Source organism: Juglans regia, chromosome 4 (assembly GCF_001411555.2).
Source record: "Juglans regia cultivar Chandler chromosome 4, Walnut 2.0, whole genome shotgun sequence".
Taxonomy (NCBI): Eukaryota; Viridiplantae; Streptophyta; class Magnoliopsida; order Fagales; family Juglandaceae; genus Juglans; species Juglans regia.
Window position 1 is genome coordinate 26,573,473 of NC_049904.1, and position 27,103 is coordinate 26,600,575.

Consider the following 27,103-nt stretch of genomic DNA (forward strand, 5'->3'; position numbering starts at 1 on the left):
CCCTTCCTTTGAGGCTTTCACGCCAAGTGGTCAGCATCTTCTTTTCTCTCTCCAACCTCTTCTCCTTCGTCTTGCCCTTTTCTTCTCCAACTCCTTTAAGCTGACTTCTGAATTCGGAAACCCACGACTGTGACCAAGGGTTACGGGTCTATGAATTTATTGACCAAAACTGCGACCATGTTGACCCTGGGCTATAAAGATATATAGGTTGAAGTTCTGTGCACACATCTCTTTATGACTTCTGACATGTGTGTCTGTGCATAGATTTGTGATGCTATTACTTGATTTTGTTTATTTATTTAAGTTGATTTGTAATTGTGTAAGTTCGAATAATTGGTTTTTTGTTTGATTTGTGAGATTTTTCTCAATTATAAGTTTGTTTTTGCTTTTATTTGGAGTTGTAAGATTTATAACTTTACTTTGTTTGATTGTTTTGGTGTTATACAAGGTGGTCGAACGGTGGTGGAGCTAATATACCACCCATCATCCAAACAGGGCATTCTCAATTATAAATTTGTTTTTGCTTTTATTTAGATTTTTAAGATTTATAACTTTGTGTGATTGTTTTGGTGTTAGTCAAGGTGGTCGGACAGATGTGGCGCTAATCTACCACCCGTCATCCAAACAAGGCACCTACCGATAGGCCCCCCCCTCCCCGACGGTCAATGCGGTGGGTGACGAAGTCTGAGACCACCCTTTTGGGGTGCGGGTTGCGTCCCTAATGGAGGCTAATTTTGCATAATGGTTGTAAAAGCCTTCCTATTTCTCTCTCTAATTTTTATGCGATATATAAATAAAATACATAATCATAGTTTTTAGTGTGTTAATTAGAAGGGGTAAACACTTTTTGTCAAGTTCTTCCAGCTACATAAGAATTTAAGAGGCAAGGTAAACCACACAAATAATGATAATAATAAAGAATGCGAATAACAATATAAAAATTTTAGCAATACTTATTTTAATTTTTTATAAACAGATATATATCAGTTGGATAATAGCAATAAAATAGTAGATCCAACCTGTAATTTTATAACAATTTCAAGATAACTTCGTCTCTTAATAACCTGTCATCAAAAAATCTTTTCCAAACATTAAGAATAAATTAACAAAATATTAATCTACAACAACAACAAATATCACTAACAACAATGATATAAAAACAAAAAATGAATTAACTCTCTCTAACAAATAAAAATAATGTACAAATATCATTATCAACTTTCGAGAAAAATTCATTGATGCATTATTCCATTTTCATTTTAATCTCTTATATACTATGACATTTTGTAAACACTCAAGTTTCATTTCTAGAGGCATATAATGCCTATGATGAAACTATTGAGTATGGTCTAGATGATAATAATATTAAAAGATGATGAAATGATGGGGGAAAAAATTAAAACAATGGCCGCATTCATTTCACATACGAACACAGAGGTTGGGGGGTGGCAAAGGAAAGGAACTATGGCAAATCATTAATGCCAAAATAAGCATCCTATTACTTTCACTTACAATGTTGTACGCAATTTCAGTAACAAGCATGATGAAAGCCACTGAAGCATTGTTGTTTCACACTCTTAACTGGATACCCAACAGTGGCCAAATCACGCACATGATGTTCAATAATCTCGGTGTGAGTCCCACCGCGTGATAGCTGAGGACCTGGTAGGATCACAAAGAAGATTTCAAAATCGTATGGACTCAACGAATACGTTCTCATTGAAGGATGTGGATGAGCTGAATATTCCTAGCCAAGAGGATAAGCCAAACCAGAAAAGAATTAGAAGTGGATTTGCATTAAAACTGCAAAATCAAGATACCCCCGTGGAGAATTATAAACGTATATGAATCAATTTTCAGTAGAAAGATCGGGGGAAAAGAAAAAGTAAAACAATGATTGCATTCGTTTCAGATACGAATTTATTTGAAGATATAGAGAAAAAAAAACAAAAAACAAAACTAAAGATACATTGCAAATCATTAGTGTTAAGATTTCCCCCCTATCACCTCCACTTACATATAAACCGCAGAGGCCTTGGAGACCAACGATCGCAGTGGGTCTGCCCTGCCGTGAGAAATCTTTGAGGTGCTTCTCACTGCCGGATAGCTGAGGACCTGGTGAGATCACAAAGAAACATTAAAATCGTGTAGACTCAAAGGAATACGTTCACAAACAAGGGTGTGGGCTGAATCTTAACTAACAGAAAGAACCGGGCAAGAAAAACCTAGCTAGCAAAAGAACAAGAAGCATATACCCAATTCGAAAAGGAGAAGAGAGAGGGGCGAGCATATCGCAATTCTTTAATCCCGAGCAGAAAAAAAGTTGGAGAGAAAAAGGCGTGCATACCGTAAATCATTAATTTGAGCAGACAAATGACTTCGTGCTCGAGCTCGTCTAATTTCAATGATTCTCACGACCTTAGCTCATACTAGAACTCATCGCTACCATTGAAAACCATTAATCAAGAGGCAATGTTTCGCACCAGAAGTACACCGATTGAGCAAAATCGAGGAAACCGACGCAGGGCAAAGAGGAATTCCACCGAAACTCTCTCTCCATTCAAATGGCGAACGATTTCACCATCTGGATACTTTGGGGTTTTCTATTTTACCGTTACTGGAATGTTCTGCTCTTTATTTTTCAAAATCTTTGATGTTCAAATTGGAAAATGGGAAGAAAAGAACGGCTATAAACGGTGTTTTATTTTAAAAAAAATATTTTAAAAAATTGGTGTTATAAACGGAAATTGAACAACGGCTACATTTCTTTTCTTCTTCTTTTTTTTTTTTTTTTTGTCTTATAAATTGATTAAAAAATCCACATTTGAAAAAATAAAAAGATAAAGAAAAATGTTAACAGTATTTAAGAAAAACTTGCAAAAAGTTTACTTCTCTATATGTTAACTATAATTTAAATTTAAAATAATAAAAAAACTAACAAAATAAGTCATATACGTAAAATTGTAATTATATATATAGCAAATACTCAAAACGTAAAATTATGGATTGTGGATTTAGCTTATAAGTTCTTCACACCTTACTTCTTGTTATAAGATTAATTAGACCAAATTAGATTTTTTATCATAAAATAATATTGAGTGCTCTTATTTAAGATTCAACTGTTAAGCTCAAATAATAATAAGTTAGAAGAGATAACTTAATTATTTGATTCTAATTATATGTGTATATATATTTAATTCACAATGCACATTATTATAACTTTTGATAGTTTAAAGCGAATGTTGCAAAATAAATATTGTTGATGTAACACAATTGTAAAGTGTTCCAAATTCCAATCCAGAGTTTTTAAAAATGTTGACACGTGCTCAGGATCATTTCAACTGGTGGTTTTGATCAGTTAGACATTCTTTTTAATTACTCTTTGAATTTATTCTAGTTGAGAAATAATCAATTCACAAAAAAATCTCATAAAAATAAATTCATAAATTGACATAATTTAAAATGACAAGTCAGATTATAAAATTCATTTTACATCATTTCAAAATGCTGAGATTTTGTAGTATGTGTAGAGCCTAACTATAATCAATATAATACAATGAAGCTCCAACATCTGATTCGTCAAAACATGTTTTAGTGCACTCGTGCTTTCAATTAAGCTTCTACTCCTAACATTTATTTCTCATACATATACATTTTTATTCATTTCGTCCATCACACAATTAAACATATGGTTTTCTATCATTTTACTATAATTTAAAAATTATTACATTTCATTATTTTGGTTCTTTAATGTAAGATTGCATATTGGTAAGCTAAACTGTTGAGCCAAGTGAAAGCCATGTTTTTTGTTATTTTCGTAAGCATTTTGTTACCATAGCTAAATAAAACATGGAAGTCTCACATAAAATATAAGGGTTGTTGGGCAGGCCCCGCATTCAATACATTTGTGCCACCCCCGCATGCGAGTGGGACTATCCACCAGCTCGAGTTTCACCTGCCCGCCCAAGATACCCTATTATAAAAGAAAGAGTAAAAAGAACCCAAACTTCATTGAGACGCGTTTCGATTGTAAAATGAGTTGAGATGATTTTAGATTAGTTGAATAAAATATTATTAAAATATTATTATTTATTATTATTATTATTATTTTAAAATTTAAATAAGTTGAATTGTTAATTATATTTTATATGAAAAATTAAAAAAATTGTAATAATAAGATAAGATAAGATGGATTAAAGAGTGTTTCTGTATCTAAACGGATAATGGGTTATGCATGCCGTGTGAGATGAACCAGTGAAATATATGTCGGTTAGGGTCAATAGAGGACCAGGGGAGGACTTCGAAAAAAGGAAGCAGAGAGGAGCTTCTTCTCTCCCTCTCAGGAAGGACAGAGGGTTGAGGGAGGAGGAGCCTTCCAGAGCCTACCAGAACATATAGGACATCATCTGGAGCTTTGTAGTTTTGGATGGGTTCCTTGGGGTTTTGAAACCTCAACCCAAGAAAAGGAGTTTGAGTCGGAAATTTTCTTTTTACAAAACAGACGCTAAGCGATCAAATATCTTCATCCTCACCAAATCTTCCATGCCTCTTATACAAAACTGATATTTTACATAGATCATTTCACATCCATATCAGTTCATGTCTTCTTCGTGATCTTTTAAATCGCTTTCTAGCACAAGATTCTGCTCAACTTAGATATATTCTTAAATGGCCATTTTCCCAATTCAGTACAGGTACTCTTTTTTGGGTTTTTGAATGAACCAAAACACAAACGAGTTTATGGAAACAATAGCCTAAAGGCTAAAATTATTGTAGTATTTGAAGAGAGTAACAAGACTTTACATCGGTAGCATACAGAATTTTGCCTCCAAGTTACAAAATTATTTGGGCAATGGCTGAAAGAGTAGTGATAATTCAAACAGTTACATCAGAGGATTTTTTAAAACCTACCGCCTTGCGCTGCTCCTGCCCTTAGTGCCACTGTACAAGCGGAACAGACTGAAAGCAGACATACAAGACAGAACCACCATGCTAAGGCTAACTAATATTGCACTTCCTACTCCCTCTCCCACTTGGTTACAGAACTTCCCATACATATCGCATATCTTCATCCATTGCAGTTCTGGCTGGCCCCACTTCGCAAGTGTTGCAGATTGTGTAGCAGCGGCCACTGCAGATACGGTCGTGTATGCCATTACCTGCCCGTACAAGATAACATCAACAAAATGACATAATAAGTATGCAATTTTCTTTATCTGCCCACTTGAATAGAGAAGTGCTTTCTCCATTTTCAAATGAACAACATACTACAACTTAGCATCAAATTGATCACACCCTCACTTTTATGATACGAGACTGTATAATGCAAATTATCTACTGCTTAAAATTTGTCATAGGAGTCAACAAACATATGAATTACCCTTCTCTACCTAGCAGCACCAGTTGGCAAGTGAAAAATTTGTTGATGCAGAGCCCAGAAGAAAATAAGAAAATTTCATTTTTTTTTTCTCTAACCAAATGTGTGGTATATGGATGATGAGTATAAGCACTCAATTAGTTTAGAAAGAATAAAACCAAAAAAAATTAAAATAAATAAAAATAAGTGTGATGTGTGGAGATGATGAGTAGCAAAGCTCAGAAAATAATAATTAGGAGGCCAGCCAAATATTGTAGACAAGCCTGGACCACATATCTTGCTGGCTGTTCTATCTGCAGTCATGATTCCCAACCAAAACAGTTCTACAAGTATTTATGACATCACATTCTCTACTTGTGAATTATTGGTCTCAAAACTATACAATAGAATAGAACATCCACAGCTTCTCCTCACACCTAGTCAAGTCCATCAGAGTCAGTCTCACCAATTTTTTCTCAGAGAAGAACACTAACTGAGATCATGAACAAACTAGCCTGACTCCATTTATTTCACATTTTAAATGCTTCCAAGGGAAAAAGAGCCATCAGTTCCGGCCATTGTTAGGATTGAATTGGTTAGAAGCAGCTTGGCTAGCCAGGGAGTCTTCAATCCTGATCATTACGTCTGTGTGCCAATTTGCACCTTCATGAGAGTCAAATGAAAGGACCCAAAATTTGCTGATATTTTATCTCATGGACATCTCCCTGGTTGTAAGAATCTGTGGACTGTTGTAAAGGTGACAAGAAGAGACGTGCAGGGACATGGTCTGAGACTCTTTGAGTAAGAATGCAAGCTACTCTCATGTCATTTGTAACATGGCATTCATGCAGCAGGTACAGACAAAAATTATTCAGGGACCAAGATCTATTTACGGCGTCGCATTAGAATGTTTTCAAAAATACATTTGAGCCATCGGAAAAATATGGAGGATTAAGACCTTTCAATTTCATAAATTGTTGGTTTGGATATTAATCTTCAATTTGGGTCAATAAATAAGAAGGCAAATAAAAGAAAAGCCCCCTTTTCAGCCTCGTACATTAAGAAAACAGGGGAACCCTGTATATTAGTACACACTCAATTTTGTTTCGGTATTTATCTTCCAAATCATTCCAAAAAAAATATTACTTTTAGGGATAAATAGCTAAATGTAATTTTGGTGATATTTGAGTGAGATGCAGCATTAAACACAACATGAAATTTGGAAAATCTTGAATTACCATATGTCATTGCAATTTGCCATCGTAATGATTAAAGCACCAATGTAATCACGGAGGGTTTACTTCTACTCTCAACTGGGGAAAATGAAATAGCTAATGATATTATCCTTATCAAACCAACCAAAGGACATTGATTATTGTTCCATTAGGACGGATTAGTCCACACCTACTGGACAGTTCAAATCCCAGATCAATATATGCTATTTGTCAACATGGATAATGGCTTTATTGAAATCTTATGTAATATGAGGCATATGGATGTCTCAAGTGAAAATAAAATAAGAAATGCATAGAGTGTAGATTTTTCTTTTGGTCAGGAAAAAGGGTCATAAAAAAAAAGTCCAGAATGCAATGTTGTACCTGATCAACAGAGAAGATTGCCCAAGCCAAGGGCTTGCTGAACAGCACATTTCCTCTAACCATGCTCACAACGCATCTCAGCACCTGAGCCAACGAGTAGGCAGCAGCTATACCATTGACCATCACCAAAAACCTACACGGGGATGCAAAATGAAAGTTTTTCACAAAATCATGGGATAATCAGGACTATATTATGGTAAACCTGAGAGAGAGAGAGAGAGAGAGAGAGAGAGAGGTAGGATTTGAGATCTCACACAAGAGCTTTCATGTCTACAAATCTAGCTTTCTTCCGAATAGAGAAGATTTCTCTGACCTGGGTATCAGTCCCCACAAGAACAACTGCAAGAACTCCTAGACCACAAATCACGCACCTCAGTACCAACTCTGCCACCCGCATCCTCCTATCAACAAGCCTCACATTTGTTACATGATACACTGGGACATTCCCTGGACTGACGCCAACACCCAAGTAACTCATCCTTCCCAAGACCCGCGATCAGAAGAGAGGAGGCGGAAGCGCAAGAGACAACCCTCACATCCACACCAAACCACCAATCTGTACACAAACTGAAACACCCACAAGCAGAACAACTTGCACTACTTAAATGCACAGACAACCTGTTCGCTCTCCATTTATTTCATTGTTAACTTCGCTTGTGTTCAGATTATAAAAAATAAATAAAATAAAAAAATTAGCTTATATTTGGTGGTGGAGCTTAGTTCAGTTACTTTATGCCTGCCAAGTAGTCAAAGCTGGAGACTTTAGAAATGAATGACTTGAAGAGACGCAGGGTACCTCATCCTCCACTTTAAAGTGCATTTAATGGGCCTTTTTTTATCCTTTTTCGCGCATTTAATGGGGGCACCAGTTTCACGCGTCTGGTTCTGCATTTGAGAATGTTTTATTCAAATTTTCTTTCTTTTTTTCTTTTCCGGGAATCTAGAGACTACTAGATCGATGCAGAGATGTCTTCCTAAATAGGAGGAGCAAGAGCTGCAAGATAAGGTTTGGAGAGGAGCCTTGAATCTTCCAATCAATGAAGGCGGCGGTGGAATTAATGGTGTCCTATTTTTCTTTCCCATGGCAGAAAGGTTTTGGCTTATGTACATCCTTCAAATTAAGATACAAGTTTCTGCATATACTCTTATAAAACGGTATCACAATCATGGATTCAATTTTTTTAAATTATACCTTTAAAAAACTGAGATACATGATGAAGGTAAAGCAGTCATTGGGAAAGAAGACTTATACATGATGAGAATCGTTCCTGCTGTAAAACGTAGGAATGAAAAATATGACAATAATACGTATGTCTATCTGGAAGAGAAGATGCACCCTACTCTTATTTTATAAGTTTTTTTTTTACCACATTAAATATTTAATAAATATTATAAAATCTAGTTTATCAGACCCTAATTCAAAAATTGGATAAAAGCTAATAAGAAACATCAAAAACTAAAAACAAAAAGATTTCAGGTAATTTGTAAATAATTTATGAATAACAACGAACTATTTATATATAATAGTAAAATAGAGACTACTTTACTTACCAAACACAGCCTAAAGTGGGTCATATGGGTGATGATTTTTGCTGATCTCTATGGTGGGGGTGCATTTGGGGGTTAGGTTTTGTATTTGTGCACATTTGTTATCATGGTGAATTGTGACCATAAGTTCATAACTCCATTAGGCCACAGTCCCCTTTGCAGGTAATATCACTCACCTAACCTTACTAGTTTTGGGAGCTAGGTAGGTTTTCTGTTTCTTAAACAGTGATGGAGCTTAATATGGTTCCATGAAGTCTCCGTCTGGTTTGACACCTAATCCACTACGTACTTTGATCATCTGATGAATGGACCGCTCATCTTCAGCTTATGTACTTATATATCGTTCCATACATTAAGAGGCAAACGATGATGCTTAAATGGTTTGCCTCGTAAAAACACAAAAACAAAAAAACAAACAGCTCCTCATCAAAACTTTTTTTAAAGGAAGCTTTCGTTAATAAAAAGGAAAAAGATGCAGATCTTCATGAACAAACACATTACTATAATCAATATATATAGCTAGTAGAAATACAAGGGGAAAAAAAAAAGAAATTTGAAATCAAAATCAATAAATTGATTTTTATAAAAGATATAAAAGATAATCCAAAGAGAAAGTCAAAATAAATTTTTTATGGCCTAATTAAATGATTCTGGTGTCAACATTTTAAAGTCATGGAAAGTGAGAGCTTTCATGAACTTGAATATACTGATCACCCAAATCATGCATACCGCTCATGAAATTAAGGCACGTTTAAATTGGAGCAATTCATCTCATCTCATTTTATTATTATAATTTTTTTAAATGATCATATAAAATATAATAAATAATTTAATTTTTTCAAATTTCAAAACAATAATAATATTAAAAAATATTATTCTAACGATATTTTATTCAACTCATCTAAAACAATCTCATCTCATCTCTCAATCCAAACGAGACCTAACATCACATCTCTCATCAAGAGTTATTGTATTTGAATGTTGAGGTAATCCCAAACTATTTGAATTAATCTATGAATTGTAATATTTTATAGATTCTAGTGAAATGTGTTTGAATATAAATATATTAAAATTTATTTTTAAATATATATATATAAAATAAGTTAAGATGAACTTAATTTTTTTTATAAAAAATAATTAATTTTATTAATAATTAATTTGAGATAGGAAAAATAGGCTTGCAAACCAACGGCAACCAAATCTACAAATGTGCCACGAATAATAGGAGAACGAGGGCTAGCTCACCACTTTTATTTAGGATGCAGTAGTACTGTACTCGCTTCAAGAAAGGAGGATAGCTCTCCGTACGTACCCATAATACAATATTCTTATGCAGCGCAGCACTAAACTATCGGCTAAGATATTGGGATTTCCATCTTACCCTGATCAATAAAAGGATTATGCAACAACCCTATCCTCATCCTTAACCTCTCTCTATTGTATTTTGTATTTGGGGATACGATCCGTTGCGAATCAAACTCCGTGTGTGTTTTTTTTTTCTTGAGGTAAATGGGCTGCAGAGCCCAAAATTCCAACTGAAAATACTATAAGCAGCCTAACAAGCAGTTCAGGTCAACAAATAATATCACTCTCTTTCATTTTGTTAAACAGAGAAGCTCTGCCTTCTCTTTAGAAAGAAAACCAATTATTCCAAGTGCTATAGCCTCGGCTCCACCTTCCTCTCCCTTTCTTTTTCATTTTCCTCTTCCGTTTCACTATCTATTTGTGAATATGCTTTTATAGTAGTGTTTTTCCACTAGAGCGGATTTTCTCAGATCTGTTGCACTCTGACCATGAGCAGTCAACACGTGCCCCACCACGATGTTCCCCTCCTGCCGATCTACTGGGATGACGCAGAACTACACCCAAAATGTCGGCGCGTGGCTCTCACGCGTGGTCTTGACGCACCGCCTCACTCCGACAGCTCCACCAGCTACACTCGCTACACCAGTAGACTCCCCACCCTTCGATCCTTCAGATCAGCCAGACCCATCCTCCATTCCACCGATGCGTGGTCTTCACGTGCCACTCCAAAGGCATGGATTGATTGTTTCTCCGCTGCAGATCTGCCCTTCCCAAGCCAATCTATCTGAATTATTTTCCTAACCAGTGATCTTGTAAGAGAGACTAAGGACCTCACCAACAAATACCTCAAGACTTTCAACTACATTGCATCCGCTTGCACCGCTTTTAGTGGTGGCTTACCTTCAAAATGTCTTTTAAGACGGTTCCCTCTTAGCAGGGCTTCGGTAGAGACCAAAGAATTGGTCTCATAACCTTTTTTCTTTTTTTTTTCACCACATTTGCAATGTTGTTGTTGTTTTGGGGTATTTTATCAGGGAACCCCACCCCCTCTAACATGTATCATCTTTTATTTTAATGAAGTTTGCTTGCTTAGAAGAAGAAGAAGTAAAATAAATTAATTAATTAATTAAAAAAAAAGAAGAAGCAATTCATGTCCACATGAAGAGCATTCAATCCATGCAATGGCCAGGATACTAAACTATATAGATTATGTTGATATGAGTAATATTAGATATAATCATTATTTATCCAAGGTACATTTTTTAAAAAATATGAGTAAATATAGGACCCACATAAGAAAATTAATTCTTTAATAGTAGATCCTATTCTTTTTTTTTTTCTTTTAAATGCAGCGTTTACACATGCCATAAGTGTTTTAATATCAAATTAATTTTATAATGTTCAAAAGTTCTACATTTCCTTTACATTTTATTTACTTTTACAAAAAAAGAAAAAAGTAATGTTAGATACAGTTATGGGTTGTGCAAGCATTGTGCAGTCTTTTTTAAAAAAATAGAGTTCACAATTAAAAAATTAATTTTTCATGTATGTTTTATATTTACTCGATCACTTTTTTAAAAAGAAGTACACGACGCCTATCACCGGAGTTCGAAACCAGCCGAAGCCGACAGAGAACCGGTCGGTTGGCAATATAAATTTAAGTGAAACAATGTCGTTTGGTTAATACACCAAACAATATCGTTTAGCTTCAAGGTTTAATACCCTCGTGTCCCCCCTCCCCATCTCCTTCTTCTTCTCCCCCGATTGAGTCTTCTCAGACTCTCTCTCACGCACAGCCGTCGTCATCACGTTGCGCAGCCTCTCCCTCCAACAATTGTTGACATCCATCTCGCCATCTCTCTCACAGAGTGTAGCTCTCCTCCGTTAACCTCTACTCCCTCCATTTCCCCCTCCTCCGTTAACCTCTTCTCAAACCTCTATCACTCATCTCGCCACCCATGGAGAAATCTGGGACTTCAAGTGGCTCATTTTATTGTGTTGGGTTAATGGTTTTGTTTTGTGGATTCCTTGGTGTCTAATAAATGGTGATGGAAAAATCGAGCTTCCATTTTTTGTGTCTGCATTTTCTATCGTCTGACGATGGGAAAATCGATTTCCCAAACCACCGAACTGATCATTACCGACTGTCAAATTCAGGCCAGCTCTCTTTCTCCCTATCGGCAAGTTTCGGTCGAGAATAATATATATTCTCCATGTTAGTGCGGTTTTTCAAAACAAAACCGCACTGATACATTCAATTTTCAGCCCTAGTACTATACTCTATAACTGCAAATATCATTTTTCATATATATATATATATATATATATAATATATACACAGAGTGACGGGGATATATGCTCACAAAGTTCATGACTACATATATAGCAAGAGAAATGCTCAAAGCCAGTTGGGTGTGTACGTAGCACCTTAATTTACACTAACCAATAATATCTCAAACAAATATGAGACTTATGTGATTTATTATGTGTCTTGATGTATTGACTCAACCCCTTTTCATTTGTCTCCCCTCTCACATGCCTACTATCCCCTCTCCTTTCTCCTCTCCCCTCTTCTTTTTCCTCTCCCCTCTTTCCTCTGGGGCAAATTTCACACGAGCAAAAAAGGAGAAACTTTGAAGAACATATATAAAATTTTTATTGTTTTATTTTGGCATTTAGACCTTGACCAGTTCATTGAGTAACTTTTGCGCTAAAAAGATCCTGGCCAATTCTGACATTCTTGGAAGAATTCTTATGCCAAAGAATTATGAGTCGAGAAACACCTTGTTAAACTTGAAGGAGAAAGATTACTTTGTTCTTTAAAAGTTAATGTTATAGTCTGCTATTGCAAGAAGACCGTGGGGTTCGAAAGGACTACCCCAAAATTATAGACTAAGCTCACTCAAACATAAATCGATTCCACATTTTCTCAGCAGCCAAACAGAAATTAAAATATAACAAAATCAAAGTAAAAACTGACCAAAGAGATCAAAAACTAATGGCGGAGGGGTTCATTGAGAGATCATGCATAGGGCGGTTGTGTGGTATTTTTCGTTAAAAAAAAAATGATAAAACTAGCTCTCTACAACCAAATAGAAAAATGAATGAAGAAAAATTAAACAAAAGGCGAAAAAATGGGAAAAAACTCTTTTTCTATTATTGACTATTGCTCAAAGGAGTTGGATTGTTTGGGAGCGCATGATGTTTGCGCATGAGACTTGAGGTTGAGGGGGGGCAATAGTCGGAGGAGATGAAGGGGGGTTCGAATGAGATATTATTTGCTTTGAGAGAGAGAGTGTGTGTGTATGTATTTTAGAGAGAGAGAGAAAGCGAAGGAGGGAGCAAGCGATGGGGATGTGGGAGGAGAGGGAGAGAGAGAGAGAGAGAGAGGGAAGAGATCATAGAAAGAAATAAAAGATAATTACTTGCATGCGGGTGTAAACTCAATTTTACTGCAACTCCTACGTGGCAACTCGTCATTCGCTGGTGTGAAAGGGAACTACACTCCCGACCGGCTGGGAGCTTCACCCATATAGCAATTGTCCAAACTTAGCCCACCATCAACTAGAAAGCCACAACGTACATACAACATAAAAGCATTATATGATGATTTGTTGTAGTGAGTTACAAGTTCATCATCACATGTACGTACGTACATGACAAGCATATTGTAAGAACTATAATTAATCACAAAAATCTCAATAAAATGGATATTCCTTGAGAAGTCATGTCATTTGGTTTAGTTATTAAGTACTGACGGAAAGAAATTATTGAACGAAAATGAATTATATTTGCATATGAATATGGTGACATTCTAGTGAAGATATTTGTCCCAACACAAATTGGTGCTAGACAAAAGAATTGTAAGTGTTTAAGTTGTGCATAAATAGTCTCTATTTACGGATCTCATAAGGTACACTGGTTGGTAAAAGATATAACTATTAAAATGAAAATAATTATTTGACTCAATCAAACGATTTGTGTCTCCTGACATTTTCTCAAGTACTAACAGTGTCCCTTGAAAACCATCACCGTGGAAGAATACAAACAATACACCGTTTGGTATGTCATGATCACCCCTCAAATCTACATGATTGACTTTATCATTAATTATAAGTATTGATCTAGCTCAAAAGTTGATAGATTTCGATAATCGCTTTCTTATATATCTTGCTGGAGCCTGTCGGCGATCCAATCATTCAGTGGCGCGGTTGATGACCTGAATAATTTTCCGGGTGCATCACATGACGTAATGGTTGAAGACTTGAAGTTGGTTTTATTGAAATCGGACTTTAGATAAAATTTTGTAAGCTGCTTCTTGGCAGCTCCAAAGCGTGAGCTGCCTGTAACGTCCTAATTAAGCATAGATCTAAACGACATAATTGTCGTTTTGACTGGGTACGTACTTACTGATCATCTACGACAATTAATTAGCGTCCGTCATAAAATGGTGAAAACTAGGTCTAAACATCATCGTCAGATCAGACTTGAATCAAGTGACGTTTTCATGAGCTAATTGCCTGCCTGCTTTAACGAAAACATGACTAGCTAGCTAGCTGCGCGCATGCTGCAAATTAATTACAAAAATGATTAGATTGCAAGCAAATTCATTATCGTTTGATATTATCTCAAACGATACGTACAAAAAGGTTCTTGAAATATTTATCAAATATTGGACTAAATAATTGGTCTAACGATATGGTACACCAACATGATGATTCATCTGTTTTAGTAATTACTGTCGCTGATATATTTTAATGGTGCATAGACTGAAAATCTTTTGATTATAGCTTCCATTAATATCACATCACCGGAAAAGGCAAGCACGTACATGTCTTACATAAACATATACATATACATAGATATATATATGATATATATATATATATATATATATATAATTGCGGAAAAAAGCTTTATATATAGGAGTTTACAGATGAAGAGAAGTATCAACATCTGTGTCAGAATCGGAATCCTTGAATTTATTCGAAGGAGTGAGCGCTGCCGAAGAGGGTATATGATCTATAGGCCACGAGTTCATCGAGAGTGTGCCGGTGCCGTCGCTGTAGCCAGCACTGTAGCCCGATTGTCTGCTCTGAGATGGCGGCAAAATGGGGAGGGGAACTTGGGGAGGCGACCCTGGTGGTGGTGGTGGAAGGATAAACTCGGAGTGGAAAAAGGACCTCGATTGCTCACAATGCATACTGGGGACGTTGTTGGGATTTTTCATGTGTTGTTTTGGTTCGGCGAGGATTCTCATGAGCTCTCTTTCCTCTCTCATTTCCTTCACTTTCTGCAGCTTTCTGAACCTTTCCTGCAATAGAGCAATGGAGGAATGAATGGCGGTGGAATCGGCCTGCTCTTCCCTACTACTACTGCTCATTTCAGAAAAGTATTGTATATGTAAAAATATTTCTCAAGTTAGTCGGATGGTGGAGTAGTAACCTAGCTCTCTGAAGAACCTTAAATATATATTTGTATATATAGGGAGTCTTCGGTATTGTCAAGATCGTTCATTTTCAAACAAATGTTCCAAGCAAGTTTAGCAGTTCGATGAGATAATTTCAATGATTTAGAAAAAGATTGAGAGAATCAGCAACTAAAGCTGCAAAGTCCAAAAGGAAGATGGTTGAGTGGCCAAATCTAAGGGGGGCTATTTTGTTTAGTGTACATGACATGAGGAGAGAGGCAACAGCATTGCTAAAGAGGAAAAGGGTTTTGAAGAAACTCCAAAGGGAATGTTGAAACTAGCACATGGAAGGGTGTGTTTGGAGGAATAATAGGGTTTGGATGATGCTGTGTGTCAGCTTGTCCCCCAAAAAAAAAACTCTCTTTAATTAGCCTTGGAAGCGATAGATCTAGCTATATATCTAGCTAGACTATTTCCTTTTGTTTTCTGAAATAAACATCTCTCTCACAAATTCTTCTCTTTGTTGATGCAGACTAGGTGGGATTGGTCCGAGGGGAAGAAGACAAGGATCAGAAGAGGGGAAAATAATCTTGAAAAGTCATCATTCTTTCATCGAACAATATTGATGTAGGACAAAGACAAACATACCAACATTCTCTCACCCTCCCAATATAGGTTTTGTCTGGGAGTTTTTGGCACAGAATGGCATGCAGAAATCAAAGCTGCAGATGCTACTAAGACATGGCTTGGATGCTTCTTTTGTCAAGCTTTTAGCGCGCGCGCGCACCCTCCATTATTTTCTTTGGGGAACTTCGATAGTTCGAGAGATCACGACGGTGTGCATGAGAAGACACATACATACATACATACATAAATACATATATGCATGCATGTTCATTTAAATGTACACTGCCGCAAACGTTTAAAATATGATTACTATAATTCTCAAAAAAATTCTTTTTTTACTTCAATTTACAACATAATCTGATATTTACTCTCAATATGATATGATCATATCATCATGATGAACAAAAAATAAGTGAAGTGATATATATTATAATATTATTGGTCAGATCTTATAGGATATGTTAAACTACAATTAATTAAATTGGTAGAAGTAATTAAAAAAAACCCCAAAAGTTGTTAAAAATTATTTATTCTCCCAAAAAATCAAAATAATCCCAAAACTCCCCAAAATATGTGATACTCAGTTTTAAAAAATTTGAAACAATTACTTATGTCTTTTATTAAAGTCAAAATTTAGTCCAGAATCTGAACTACAAATTAGTTTTTTTTTTTTTTTTTCGAAAAGTCGTCGTCCATGCAGTACTTTTGGACCTAAAAGCTGCTGTTTTCTAAAAGCTAAACATAATATCTTTATAAAAAGACTCATAACTCATATAACCTTATTCTATTATATATGCGATCCGACGTAAATATTGAATCTAACCTTTTTTTTTTCTTCTTTTCTGTATACTTCCTATATATCTTTTCTTTTTTTTTTTTGCTCAATTATTATGTTCACAACTTCAAAGAAAAACGTTAAATCATGAATACAATAGTTTTTTTTATTGAAAGAGGGCAAATCGAGATTTGTTTCATATACATCATGTCATATTATAATATCCGGCCTGCCATGCTGCATGCTAGCTAGGTTGAAATTTCATTGTATCTTATATATAATATAATATTGGGTTTACAATTTATATATCATTTTTTATGAATAACTAAATATATGTTGGGGGCAAAGATCAAGTTAGCTTAAAGATCAAGTTAGCAAGGTCATGATGACCATGCATGCAGGGGTTGAGAGGCGACCCATCTACACACCAAACAATGGGCGATTTACGCATGGTGAGCAATATCATGAAGGCAAGGTACGGAGACAGGACTTGCTGCAACTTGGCGACCACTAGTACTCCAAGCTCATCATAACCAAAGATGACACGTAGGAACCCTTCTCAGGGAATGGAAATTTCCATATCGAACCCCTTTAGTGGATGACAGCATATCCAACATTAATTAAACAAAGAAATACGAATATGACAAGTATTACTTAAAGACTAAGTACTCGATCGATGGAGAGCATGCAGAAGCTGGACTAGGCTTCCTACGCAAATGGACATGAGGAAGCCAAAGTATAGTAAATATTACGACATAAGCAAAAAGTAAAAGGATACGAAGATGGTAGCATGCAAGTTATATGACTTCCTATCAGTTTCTTTTCTAAGCCATGACCAAGCTCTTGTTCTCTCTTCTGTAGGATCCACCGATCGAGTACGAAGATGGTGGCCTATGTAGATAAGAAACTATATCAATAGATACATACTACGGAGCTGATCGTGCCTCATAATAAGGCATGTTCTTGATAGCTAGGGTTGAGACTCCCCACTCCTCTGTCGCTCAGTTCGCGACATCTTGCATGGAATATTTGCGGTGGACCCTGCCTAGCTCTTACCCAACGCTTGATGGATCATGTTAACTTGCTACATTGTTTAGAGGTAGGGCCTTAGAGGTGGCGGGAGAAGAGAACCCTGACCTTACTACTCACGAATTCTTTCAAGAAAGGATCATGTCCATGGCATTAGAAGGCACAATGGAACCAGTGTAGCTTCTGTTGATGAATGGGCTATCGGGTCGTTCACTTGGAATCTCGCTACTCCCACATCAAAAACTGGGACTAGAAGTTCTTTTTCGCTTCTAGAGTTGGTTGGGATTTTTCCATTGGTGAGGCCAGCTATCGCGAGTTTCCTGTGAAGGCCTCTTGGCGTTTTATTCCATATGGTCGTGATTTCAAAGTTACTGATCCCAAGTCCCACCAGGGGAGAGGTTGAGCATTTGGATCTTATTTACTCATTGGTTAGGGAAAAGCCAACCTGTGTTGGTTCTGATGTGATCCTCACTCGAGAGAGTATTGACCGTTTCTTTGTGGTACCAAACTGGTCGCATGTTGTAGGTCTTCAGATTTCAAAAAAAAGAATATCGTTCCTGTCTAATTTATATGTCGATTATCATCATGATCACATTGACACAGTTTGTCTCCAATTTGCAGACGCATATGCATCCCATGCACTCTCTGCTTGTCCCAAACAAAAAATAATCTTGTTTTGCTCAATCAATTGGAAATGAATTACAGTACAATTACAAATTAAGCGTATACCATGCACCCCACATATATCAAATTATCTCTACTTTTGTCATCCTCCTAATCCCTTCCTCACCGAAACTTTATTTGGTGCATTTGATGGCCTGGGAAACTGGACCCGCTTTGGACTTCATCAACTCGACGACCACCGCATCATACATGCAGCAATGAAACTCAGCCCCACTCCCCATTTCCTTGGCTCGGATACATTCCTAGCTCACACTCCACCACATCTTTTCCACCAACCCATCCATCTTCTGTTGGAAGATAAAGACAAAACAATAGAAGAGGAAAGAGCACTCACACGTCGGTACTCTGTTTTTCTTAATTAATTCAATATTGTTTCAGTACATCAATATATAAAACCAAAAGAAAATTCTGGAAATTAAATTAATGACATTTATGGCCTTTCAGATTCACTAGACGGTACACACCTAGATACAATGAAAATAAACTTTCCAGTTTTCACATATCTCATAAATGAACAACTTAATAAATTGTGGCCTTTTGCAATAAATCAAGTTTAATCTTCAACATTCCCCCTTAAACTTGACATCTTTCCAACACCAATCATCATCCTCAACTTCTGAAATGTATCATATTTGAGAGGCTTTGTGAATATATCAGCAGCTTGGTCAAGTGACTTCACATACTCTACCTCCACGTACCTGCTCTCAATGCATTGTCGAATAAAATGATACTTTGTTTCAATATGCTTGCTTCGATTATGAAACACTGGGTTCTTTGCTAGAGCAATAGCTGACTTATTATCCATCATGATCTTGGTAGCTTCATTTTGCTCAAAATGGAGTTCCTTCAGCAATATCTTTAACCAAATTGCATGACAAGCACAAGTAGTAGCAGCAACGTACTCAGCTTCACAAGTTGAAAGAGTGACTATGGGTTGTTTTTTAGAACACCAGGAAATTGCATTATTTCCCAAGAAAAAGACAAACCCAGTAGTACTCTTCCTATCATCACTATCTCCACCATAATCACTATCACAATAGCCCATTAACTTGAACTTATTTGAAGTAGAGTAAAAAATTCCATAATCAAGAGTACCTTTAAGATAACGAAGGATCCTCTTGGCTGCTTTCATGTGTGTTTCAGATGGATTTTCCATAAAGCGACTCACAAGTCCAACTGAAAAAACAATTTCAGGTCTAGTACAAGTCAAGTATCTTAAGCTTCCCACAAGACTTCTGAACAACGTTGGATCAACCTTTTGTAGCCCTTTCTCCTGTTTTGAAAGTTTAACTCCACACTCCATAGGCGTATTGACAGGATTGCAATCCAACATCTTGAACTTCTTTAGCACTTCCTTTGTATAGGCTTCTTGCGAGATGAAAATCTCATCCTTCATTTGCTTAACTTCAATTCCCAAATAATAAGACATGAGTCCCATATCACTCATCTCAAACTCTTGAGCCATAACCTTCTTAAAGACTTCAAACATCTTTTGATTGTTTCCTGTGAATATAAGATCATCCACATAGACACAAACAAATAATAAATCTTCATGTTCCTTTTTCACATAGAGTGCATATTCATGAATGCATCTAGTGAAACCATTCTCTTTAAAATACTTATCAAGACGGCTATTCCAAGCTCTTGGAGCTTGCTTTAATCCATATAAGGCCTTTTTAAGTCTAAGCACTTTATCTTCATAACCTTCAATAACAAAACCGGGAGGTTGTTCAATATAAACTTCTTCCTCAAGATAACCATTCAAAAAAGCGGACTTAACATCCATTTGATGGATCTTCCATTGATATTGAGCTGCAAGTGAAAGTAGTAGTCGGATTGTCTCTAAACGAGCAACGGGAGCAAAAACTTCTTCATAGTCAATGCCATATTTTTGCTTGTAGCCTTTTACAACAAGCCTTGCTTTGTATCTTTCCACTTCACCCTTGGAATTCTTCTTGACTTTATACACCCATTTGACTCCAATTACTTGATTACCACTTGGAAGTGAGGCTAGCTCCCAAGTGTCGTTCTTTTTAATGGCTTGAATTTCCTCCTCCATGGCTTGTATCCATTTTTTATCTTTCATAGCTTCTTCAAAATTCAAAGGCTCATTACTAGAGTATAAGCATAACAAATTCTCATCTTCTAACCTTTCGGTTTCTTCATAGAGATCCTCAATGCTTCGATATTTTTGAGGACCTTCACTTGAGCTAGATGAAGATGATGCTATTGAGGATGATGTTGGCGTTGTTGGAGATACAATTTCATCTTGGACTTCTTGTGTTGACGTTTCTTCATCAAAATAGGGGAGAAAATCATAAGCATTTTCATTTTTTGTACTCCAATCCCATGTTGCATCTTCTTCAAATTCAACATCTCTACTAATAATGACTTTATTGTTGCTTGGATTGAAGAACTTGTAGCCTTTTGAGTTCTCATCGTAGCCGATAAACACAACCTTCTTACTCCGATCATCAAGCTTTGATCTCTCTTGCTCTGGAACTTGAACATAGGCAATAGACCCAAAAACTCGCAAGTGTGACACATTTGGCTTCCATCCATTCCATGCTTCTTGTGGCGTCACATCCTTCAAACTTTTGGTAGGTGAGCGATTAGAGATGTAAACTGCACATGCAACCGCTTCAGCCCAAAATTCTTTTGGCATCGACTTGCTTTTCAACATGGTCCTTGCCATATTGAGAATTGTTCGGTTCTTCCTTTCAACAACCCCATTTTGTTGTGGCGATCTAGGAACGGTCAAGGGACGACGAATTCCATGTGTCTCACAAAAAACCTTGAATTCGTTGGAAGTGAACTCACCACCTCTATCGGTTCTTAGAGATTTGATTTCATAGCCACTTTCTTTTTCGACACGAGCTTTGAATCTTTTGAATGCCTCAAAAGCCTCACTTTTTTTCTTCAAAAAATAAACCCATGTTTTTCTTGAATAATCATCAATAAAGAGCAAGAAGTAAGAACTTTTACCAAGAGATGGAGGCTTGATTGGACCACAAACATCTGCATGTATAAGTTGAAGTGGCTCGATGGCTCTTGAATTGGATTGCTTGGGAAAGCTCTTTCTTGAATGCTTCCCTAGTAAACAAGCTTCACATAACTGATCAGGATGATCAATCAATGGAATACCTTTCACCATCCTCTTTGCTCCCAAATCTCTAAGCCCTCCAAAATTAAGATGCCCATATCTCATATGCCAAATCCATGATGTATCTTTAATACACGTCTTTAAGCACATGGCTTCATTAGTCTTCATATTCAACAAAAACATGCGATTTCTTGTCATAGAAGACTTAGCAATAAGGTTCCCTTCTTTATCTCTAAGCCAAAGAAAACGATCTTCCATGTTTATTTTGCAACCATTCTCCATGAGTTGCCCAATACTCAAAATATTATTTTTCATCTTAGGAATGTAATAAACATTAGGAAGAATCTTATGGCTCCCATTCTTTGCCTCAAACAAAATTGTACCTTTGCCTTTAATCTCCACCTTTGATTCATCACCGAAGCGCACATGGCCCATCACTTTGGTGTCAAGTTCCACAAATTTGCTTCTATCGCCCGTCATGTGGTTGCTAGCTCCATTATCTAGATACCACATATTCTTCTCACCATTGTGCTCTTCATTAAGCGTGAGGAATAATACGGGCTCCTCAACATCTTCCTTGTGCAAAATGAACTTTGTCTCCTCTTCTACTTTCTTGGTTTGACACTCCCAAGAATAATGCCCATATTTTCCACAAGAATAACATTCAATTTGACTTTTGTCATTCTTTACCTCATGATTGCCTCTTCCTCTTCCTCTTCCTCTTCCACGACCTCTTGAAAAATTTTGATTTCTTCCCTCTTGAGAAAAACTTTGCTCTGCTTTTCCTCTTCCACGACCACGTCCTCGTCCACGGCCTCGACCTCTTCCACGTCCTTGGCCTCTTCTACCATTTTCACAAGCTTCTCCTTTATCTTTCAGGGAAAGCTTTGCTTGCAAGGCTTGCTCCACTTGCTCTTGCTTGCCTCGGTTCATCCTTTCTTCATGAGCCCGTAAGGATCCATTTAATTCATCAATGGACATGATCTCCAAATCTTTAGATTCTTCAATGGCTACAGCTATATGGTCAAATTTGAAGTTGAGAGAGCGGAGAATTTTCTCAACAACACGAACATCTTCTAATTTTTCTCCAAGCCTCTTCAATTGATTCACCACCATCAGAACTCTTGTGAAGTAATCTGAGATGGATTCACTCTCTTTCATCAAAAGAGATTCAAACTCAGCCCTTAGAGTTTGAAGACACACTTTCTTCACTCTTTCAACTCCCATGACGGAGTTACGAAGAGTCTCCCATGCTTGCTTGGAGTTTGTTTCGTTGGCCACTTTCTCTAACATTTCATCATCTAAACCTTGATAAATGACTGTGAGCGCAGTTTGATCTTTCTTCCTTTCTTTCTCCAAGGCTTCCTTTTGGGCTTGATTCAAAGACTCCTCATTTTGAGGTTGAACAAAACCTTTCTCAACAATCTCCCATAGTCCTTGGGAGCCAAGGATAGCCTTCATCCGGATTGCCCAGTTTTCATAATTGAGCTTGGTGAGTTGTGGATATTGGAAAGAAAGAGAGGTTCCTTTAGAAAACATTTTCTTGAACCTAAGCTCTGATGCCACTCTGTTGGAAGATAGAGACAAAACAATAGAAGAGGAAAGAAGCACTCACACGTCGGTACTCTGTTTTTCTTAATTAATTCAATATTGTTTCAGTACATCAATATATAAAACCAAAAGAAAATTCTGGAAATTAAATTAATGACATTTATGGCCTTTCAGATTCACTAGACGGTACACACCTAGATACAATGAAAATAAACTTTCCAGTTTTCACATATCTCGTAAATGAACAACTTAATAAATTGTGGCCTTTTGCAATAAATCAAGTTTAATCTTCAACATCTTCGTCCACAGTACTGCCATTGATCTCTTCATTCCCCAAACACAACCCGCTCAGACCCATATTCACTAAATACCTCTCTCTCTCCATCTGCAACTCCCTTGCGGCCGCCTGTTTCTCGTATCTTCCGGTAATGGAAATCTTCAGGAGAGCCTTCGACCGGTGCTTCACGGCGAGGCATACTGTTAACAGGCCCGAAGGGATTCCAATCATGCAGCTCACAATCGTTTGAAAGTTCTCTCCAAAGTACTCCATAAGATGTCGGGAAAACTCTGCGAAATCAGACCTCCTGGTTATGGGGATCCTCTAGAGGGTCTTCGACTTACTTGACCGGTGCTTCACGAGGAGGTAGAACGATAAATGGCGCGGAGGGATTCCGAGCATGCAGCTTATGACTGATCGAAAGTTCTCAAATTCCAGCGACGGTTGAAAGTCGACTTCCCCGACGTTGGTCTGGCAGTGGCCTTCTGATCAGCTTTTAATTTCGACTTCCAAGCGTAGAAGCTGTCAAAGTAATACAAGGGTAAATCTCAAGATCGAATTCACAGGGACAATGAGAATTTAGCAAACATTTCATTTTCGCAAGACCACATATTACCGTTTGGAGTGACACGAAAATTTAAAATAATCAGCAAAGAGAAATAAGTTCCTAAACTTAACCACTAACAATATTTACACCTAAATGTGGATATTTACTAAGGGAGTGTAGAGTGAATTATGAGTGAAATTGTCGGGACGTTCAAGCATAAGTAAAGCTGAAAATAAAAGAGAATCTATTTTTCTAAAATTGCTAAGATTAAAGGGATTTAAAGAAATCGAATGGAAGTTGACTTAAACTTGTAAGAAACAATTAAACAAACACTTGGGATGCAATTTTCACCCACTAATTTGATGATGGATTTACTTCTCTTTTTATTTTCTCTCAACCATTTTCTCATTCCTAGAAATCATAGTCGGATAAAATAGCAATGAACCACAATTTTATTTTAATAAAACTACTTGATAAATTATATAACAATCATAGAAAGTGAAAGAAAATCATTAAAGTCATGTTACTTGTTCAAGTATCAATTGTGCCTTTACGTCTACAATTGATCTAAACCAAGAACAAAGAACTCTAATATATTCTAGATGCACATTGAGATATAATCCATCAAGTTAATCATCAAAAGCACTAAATATTGAAGTAAATCCAATCCCAAATAGTCACGGGTTACTCATTGAATCCCAAGCTAAAAATCTAGCCTATCATCTCTAAATTAACAAAATGCTCAAGAAAATTAAAATCTAACATCATCATATACTGTTTCAAATTAAATTTACTGAATAAAAATATACTGTATCAATCAGATATGCTGAAATTCGAAACTGAGAAGAATAAAAACTGACGGAAAATAAAATAAAATAGCAGTGTTTGCTGAAACCCAAATGCTGAAGATGAAGAATCAGCCACCGGAAAATTAAATACCGAAAGAAAAATATACTCCCAGTACATGCGGAAGAAGAAAAAAAATCAGCACTGCCAAAACTAAAAATATAACTGAAGGGGACGCCGAATGAGAAAAAAAAGTCTGAAGGAAAAAAAAACAAGCGCCCGCCGTGCGAAAAAAAATCTTTTTATACTGTGCGTTCTCTCCCCCGTTTCATGCGTCCCTCCGTGCGTTTTGACTCTCGTGCGTCTCAACTCCCGCAGCCCACGTTCGTGCGTTTCATCTCTCCACAGTGCGCACGTCTCTTCCTGCTGCATCTTCTGCGTTTTAATCTGCCTTGCGTGCGTGCGTCCGCATTTCCTTTCGTCCGCATCTCCTGCTGCTGTGCGTTTCATCCCATTGCAACTCTGCGTTTCGTTCCAGGCCTCTTGCGTTTTGCTCCAGCTTGCCTGCGTTTTGATCCAGTTCGGTGCTGCGCGTTTCGTTCCACTGCAGCCCAGCGTGAGTGCGTTTTATTGCGTGCGAGCTGCTTGCAGTGAGCGGTCTTCAACCCGTACGCATTCCACTTCATGCGTTTCATCCTTGCTGCTCAATTCATCTCCCTGCAACATAAATAAGACATGAGTACAATTTTTTTTTTTTGTGTGAACTAACTGCAATACAACTTCTTTCAAGTGCAAAATATCAAAATTTCATATTGAGTCAAGAATTAGAAATTACTACATAATTAAATGTTCATTCACATTTTGGTTAAACAAATCACTCACTTTAGCAATTTAATCATGTAGTTTTTGACATTTTATCACCTTCAAAGAAAACGACAGGGAAGTAAACGCAGTCAGTGATCGCCATTCTCGAGAAGGTGTAAGGCAGATTTACTAATTTGTATACTCCAGCAAGATTGGAACGATGCACAAAGAGCTTCTAAATTCTAAGTTCTAACGGAGATAATTACAAGGTGGTAATTAAAGATCGATGGAGAGGGCCGGGTTTATATAAGGACTACGAGCGACTGATTGGATTTTAGTAGGAACAGGGAATATGTTAGGGGATGCATGGGGATATTACCGAAATGAAATACAATTTCATTACCTAATATAGGTAGGAACAGGACATCGACCTTGACGTGAAATTCATGCATGTACGTTCCCATGCAGGATAAGTAAAACAACGTGTATTTGCATGCCTTATCCGTTTACGAATAGTAGAAATTACGACTTGGATCGATATTTGATAGTCTTTTTTACAAAGAGTCTTGAGGTATATTTTTTTTAAAGGGTTTAATTTTTGTGAAACTGCATTATAAAATTAGGAAATTATTTGGATTTTTTTTAATAAACGTTTTGTATTAGAATTTGTGGAAGTAGTGGATTGATAAATTAATTAAGGGTTTTGGATAAAATTATTTTAAGTTATGTTTCTTATTTTATAAAAGTTATATTGGTTTTTGAATTTTTCTTTGATTTGAATAAACCTAAGTAAATGAAGTTGGCAAGAGTACGGATATACGTCTGTATCTGCAGTTATGGACCTACATATATGTGGTATTGTGTGGTGACACCTTGCCTAAATAAAAATCTTAGGCAATCATGACACAATAGCAGCAATCAAATATAATTAATTGTAGAAGTATCCAGTAGTACTTGGTCTAGAAACAAGAACATCGTAGATCAGGCAAGTTGCTGGCAGACAGTCACATACCTGCACTGATGTCGATGGAATTGAACTAGCTTTATGGGTATCTGGCCTTATATATGCTAAAAGCGTTATTCATTGCGAGAGGAAAATAAATGTCTTCTTTCTACACTTGTTATGATTTTTAGTTGAGAATCAAAGGTTTTGTTTCTTGCTTGAAGAAGATCATAAAGGGTTCGTACGTTCTTATCTACATAATGATCTCGATGGCAAACCCAAGTCGATGACGAGTGAGGTTCTTTCTAGGAAGCAGCTTCACCGATCGGGCACCAATCTTAATTACATCACTGGGAACATGCGCCGTCGAAGGGTCTCATATGACTTGGCACTTTGCTTGGAGGCACCGTTTTCGGTCACCCTAGCTAGCAGCGTCAATTAAGAAACTCGACTTTCCGTACCATCGTTTGTACCGGAGAGAATTTGGCTAGTTTTAACAGGAACTGACCTTCAACGGTTCCTCTAGCAAATCCCCGAAAGCCACCTAGCTAGCTAGGCTGCCCCCATCGCGTCACAAGGTCAAAGTTCGATCGTCTAATGTTGCCGTCAATGCCCGTGATTCGTCCACGTGCTTTCATAATTTGTCTTTTTTTCCCTTAAACAATATAACAAAGATTTACGTTAATCCCCTTAATAGAGCATTTACATGAGGCTAGGTATAAATTTAAAAGTTAATAGTAGGTTCCTAAATTTACTCATT

At 36.8% G+C, this 27,103-nt stretch overlaps 3 protein-coding genes across 4 annotated transcripts; all 3 read right to left on the bottom strand.

The window, feature by feature from the left end:
- Nucleotides 1–1,402: 1,402 nt before the first annotated feature.
- On the bottom strand, nt 1,403–2,589 carry LOC118348290. Of its 2 annotated transcripts, none has more exons than XR_004801372.1 (3): nt 2,348–2,589; nt 2,018–2,115; nt 1,403–1,662 (listed from the first exon to the last, which is right to left on the bottom strand). XR_004801372.1 is itself a non-coding variant. In XM_035689667.1 (3 exons), the coding sequence occupies exons 1-3, from the start codon at nt 2,355–2,357 to the stop codon at nt 1,529–1,531; spliced, it is 327 nt and encodes a 108-aa protein (XP_035545560.1). In that variant the 5' UTR covers nt 2,358–2,589; the 3' UTR covers nt 1,403–1,528. The 2 variants fall into 2 exon arrangements, 1 of the variants encoding a protein (XP_035545560.1); XM_035689667.1 differs by having other exon boundaries at nt 1,403–1,747.
- A 2,148-nt stretch (nt 2,590–4,737) lies between these two features.
- On the bottom strand, nt 4,738–8,005 carry LOC108993307 (CASP-like protein 2B2). The gene is made up of 3 exons (XM_018968185.2): nt 7,209–8,005; nt 6,955–7,087; nt 4,738–5,159 (listed from the first exon to the last, which is right to left on the bottom strand). The coding sequence occupies exons 1-3, from the start codon at nt 7,430–7,432 to the stop codon at nt 4,908–4,910; spliced, it is 609 nt and encodes a 202-aa protein (XP_018823730.1). The 5' UTR covers nt 7,433–8,005; the 3' UTR covers nt 4,738–4,907.
- A 6,732-nt stretch (nt 8,006–14,737) lies between these two features.
- On the bottom strand, nt 14,738–15,190 carry LOC108993337. The gene has a single exon (XM_018968216.1). It carries the CDS (start codon nt 15,188–15,190, stop codon nt 14,738–14,740), a length of 453 nt encoding a protein of 150 aa, XP_018823761.1.
- Between the last annotated feature and the right edge of the window lie 11,913 nt (nt 15,191–27,103).

Excerpts from the sequence above, each read along its gene's own strand:
- LOC118348290 (XM_035689667.1), bottom strand. Across the intron at positions 1,748-2,017 it reads AAGGCCTCTGCGGTTTATAT|GAATATTCAGCTCATCCACA; the intron begins GTAAGTGGAGGT and ends CCTCTTGGCTAG.
- LOC108993307 (XM_018968185.2), bottom strand. The coding sequence starts at position 7,432 with ATGAGTTACTTGGGTGTTGGCGTCAGTCCAGGGAATGTCCCAGTGTAT. Across the intron at positions 7,088-7,208 it reads GTAGACATGAAAGCTCTTGT|GTTTTTGGTGATGGTCAATG; the intron begins GTGAGATCTCAA and ends ATCCCCGTGTAG. Across the intron at positions 5,160-6,954 it reads CAATCTTCTCTGTTGATCAG|GTAATGGCATACACGACCGT; the intron begins GTACAACATTGC and ends TTGTACGGGCAG.
- LOC108993337 (XM_018968216.1), bottom strand. The coding sequence starts at position 15,190 with ATGAGCAGTAGTAGTAGGGAAGAGCAGGCCGATTCCACCGCCATTCAT.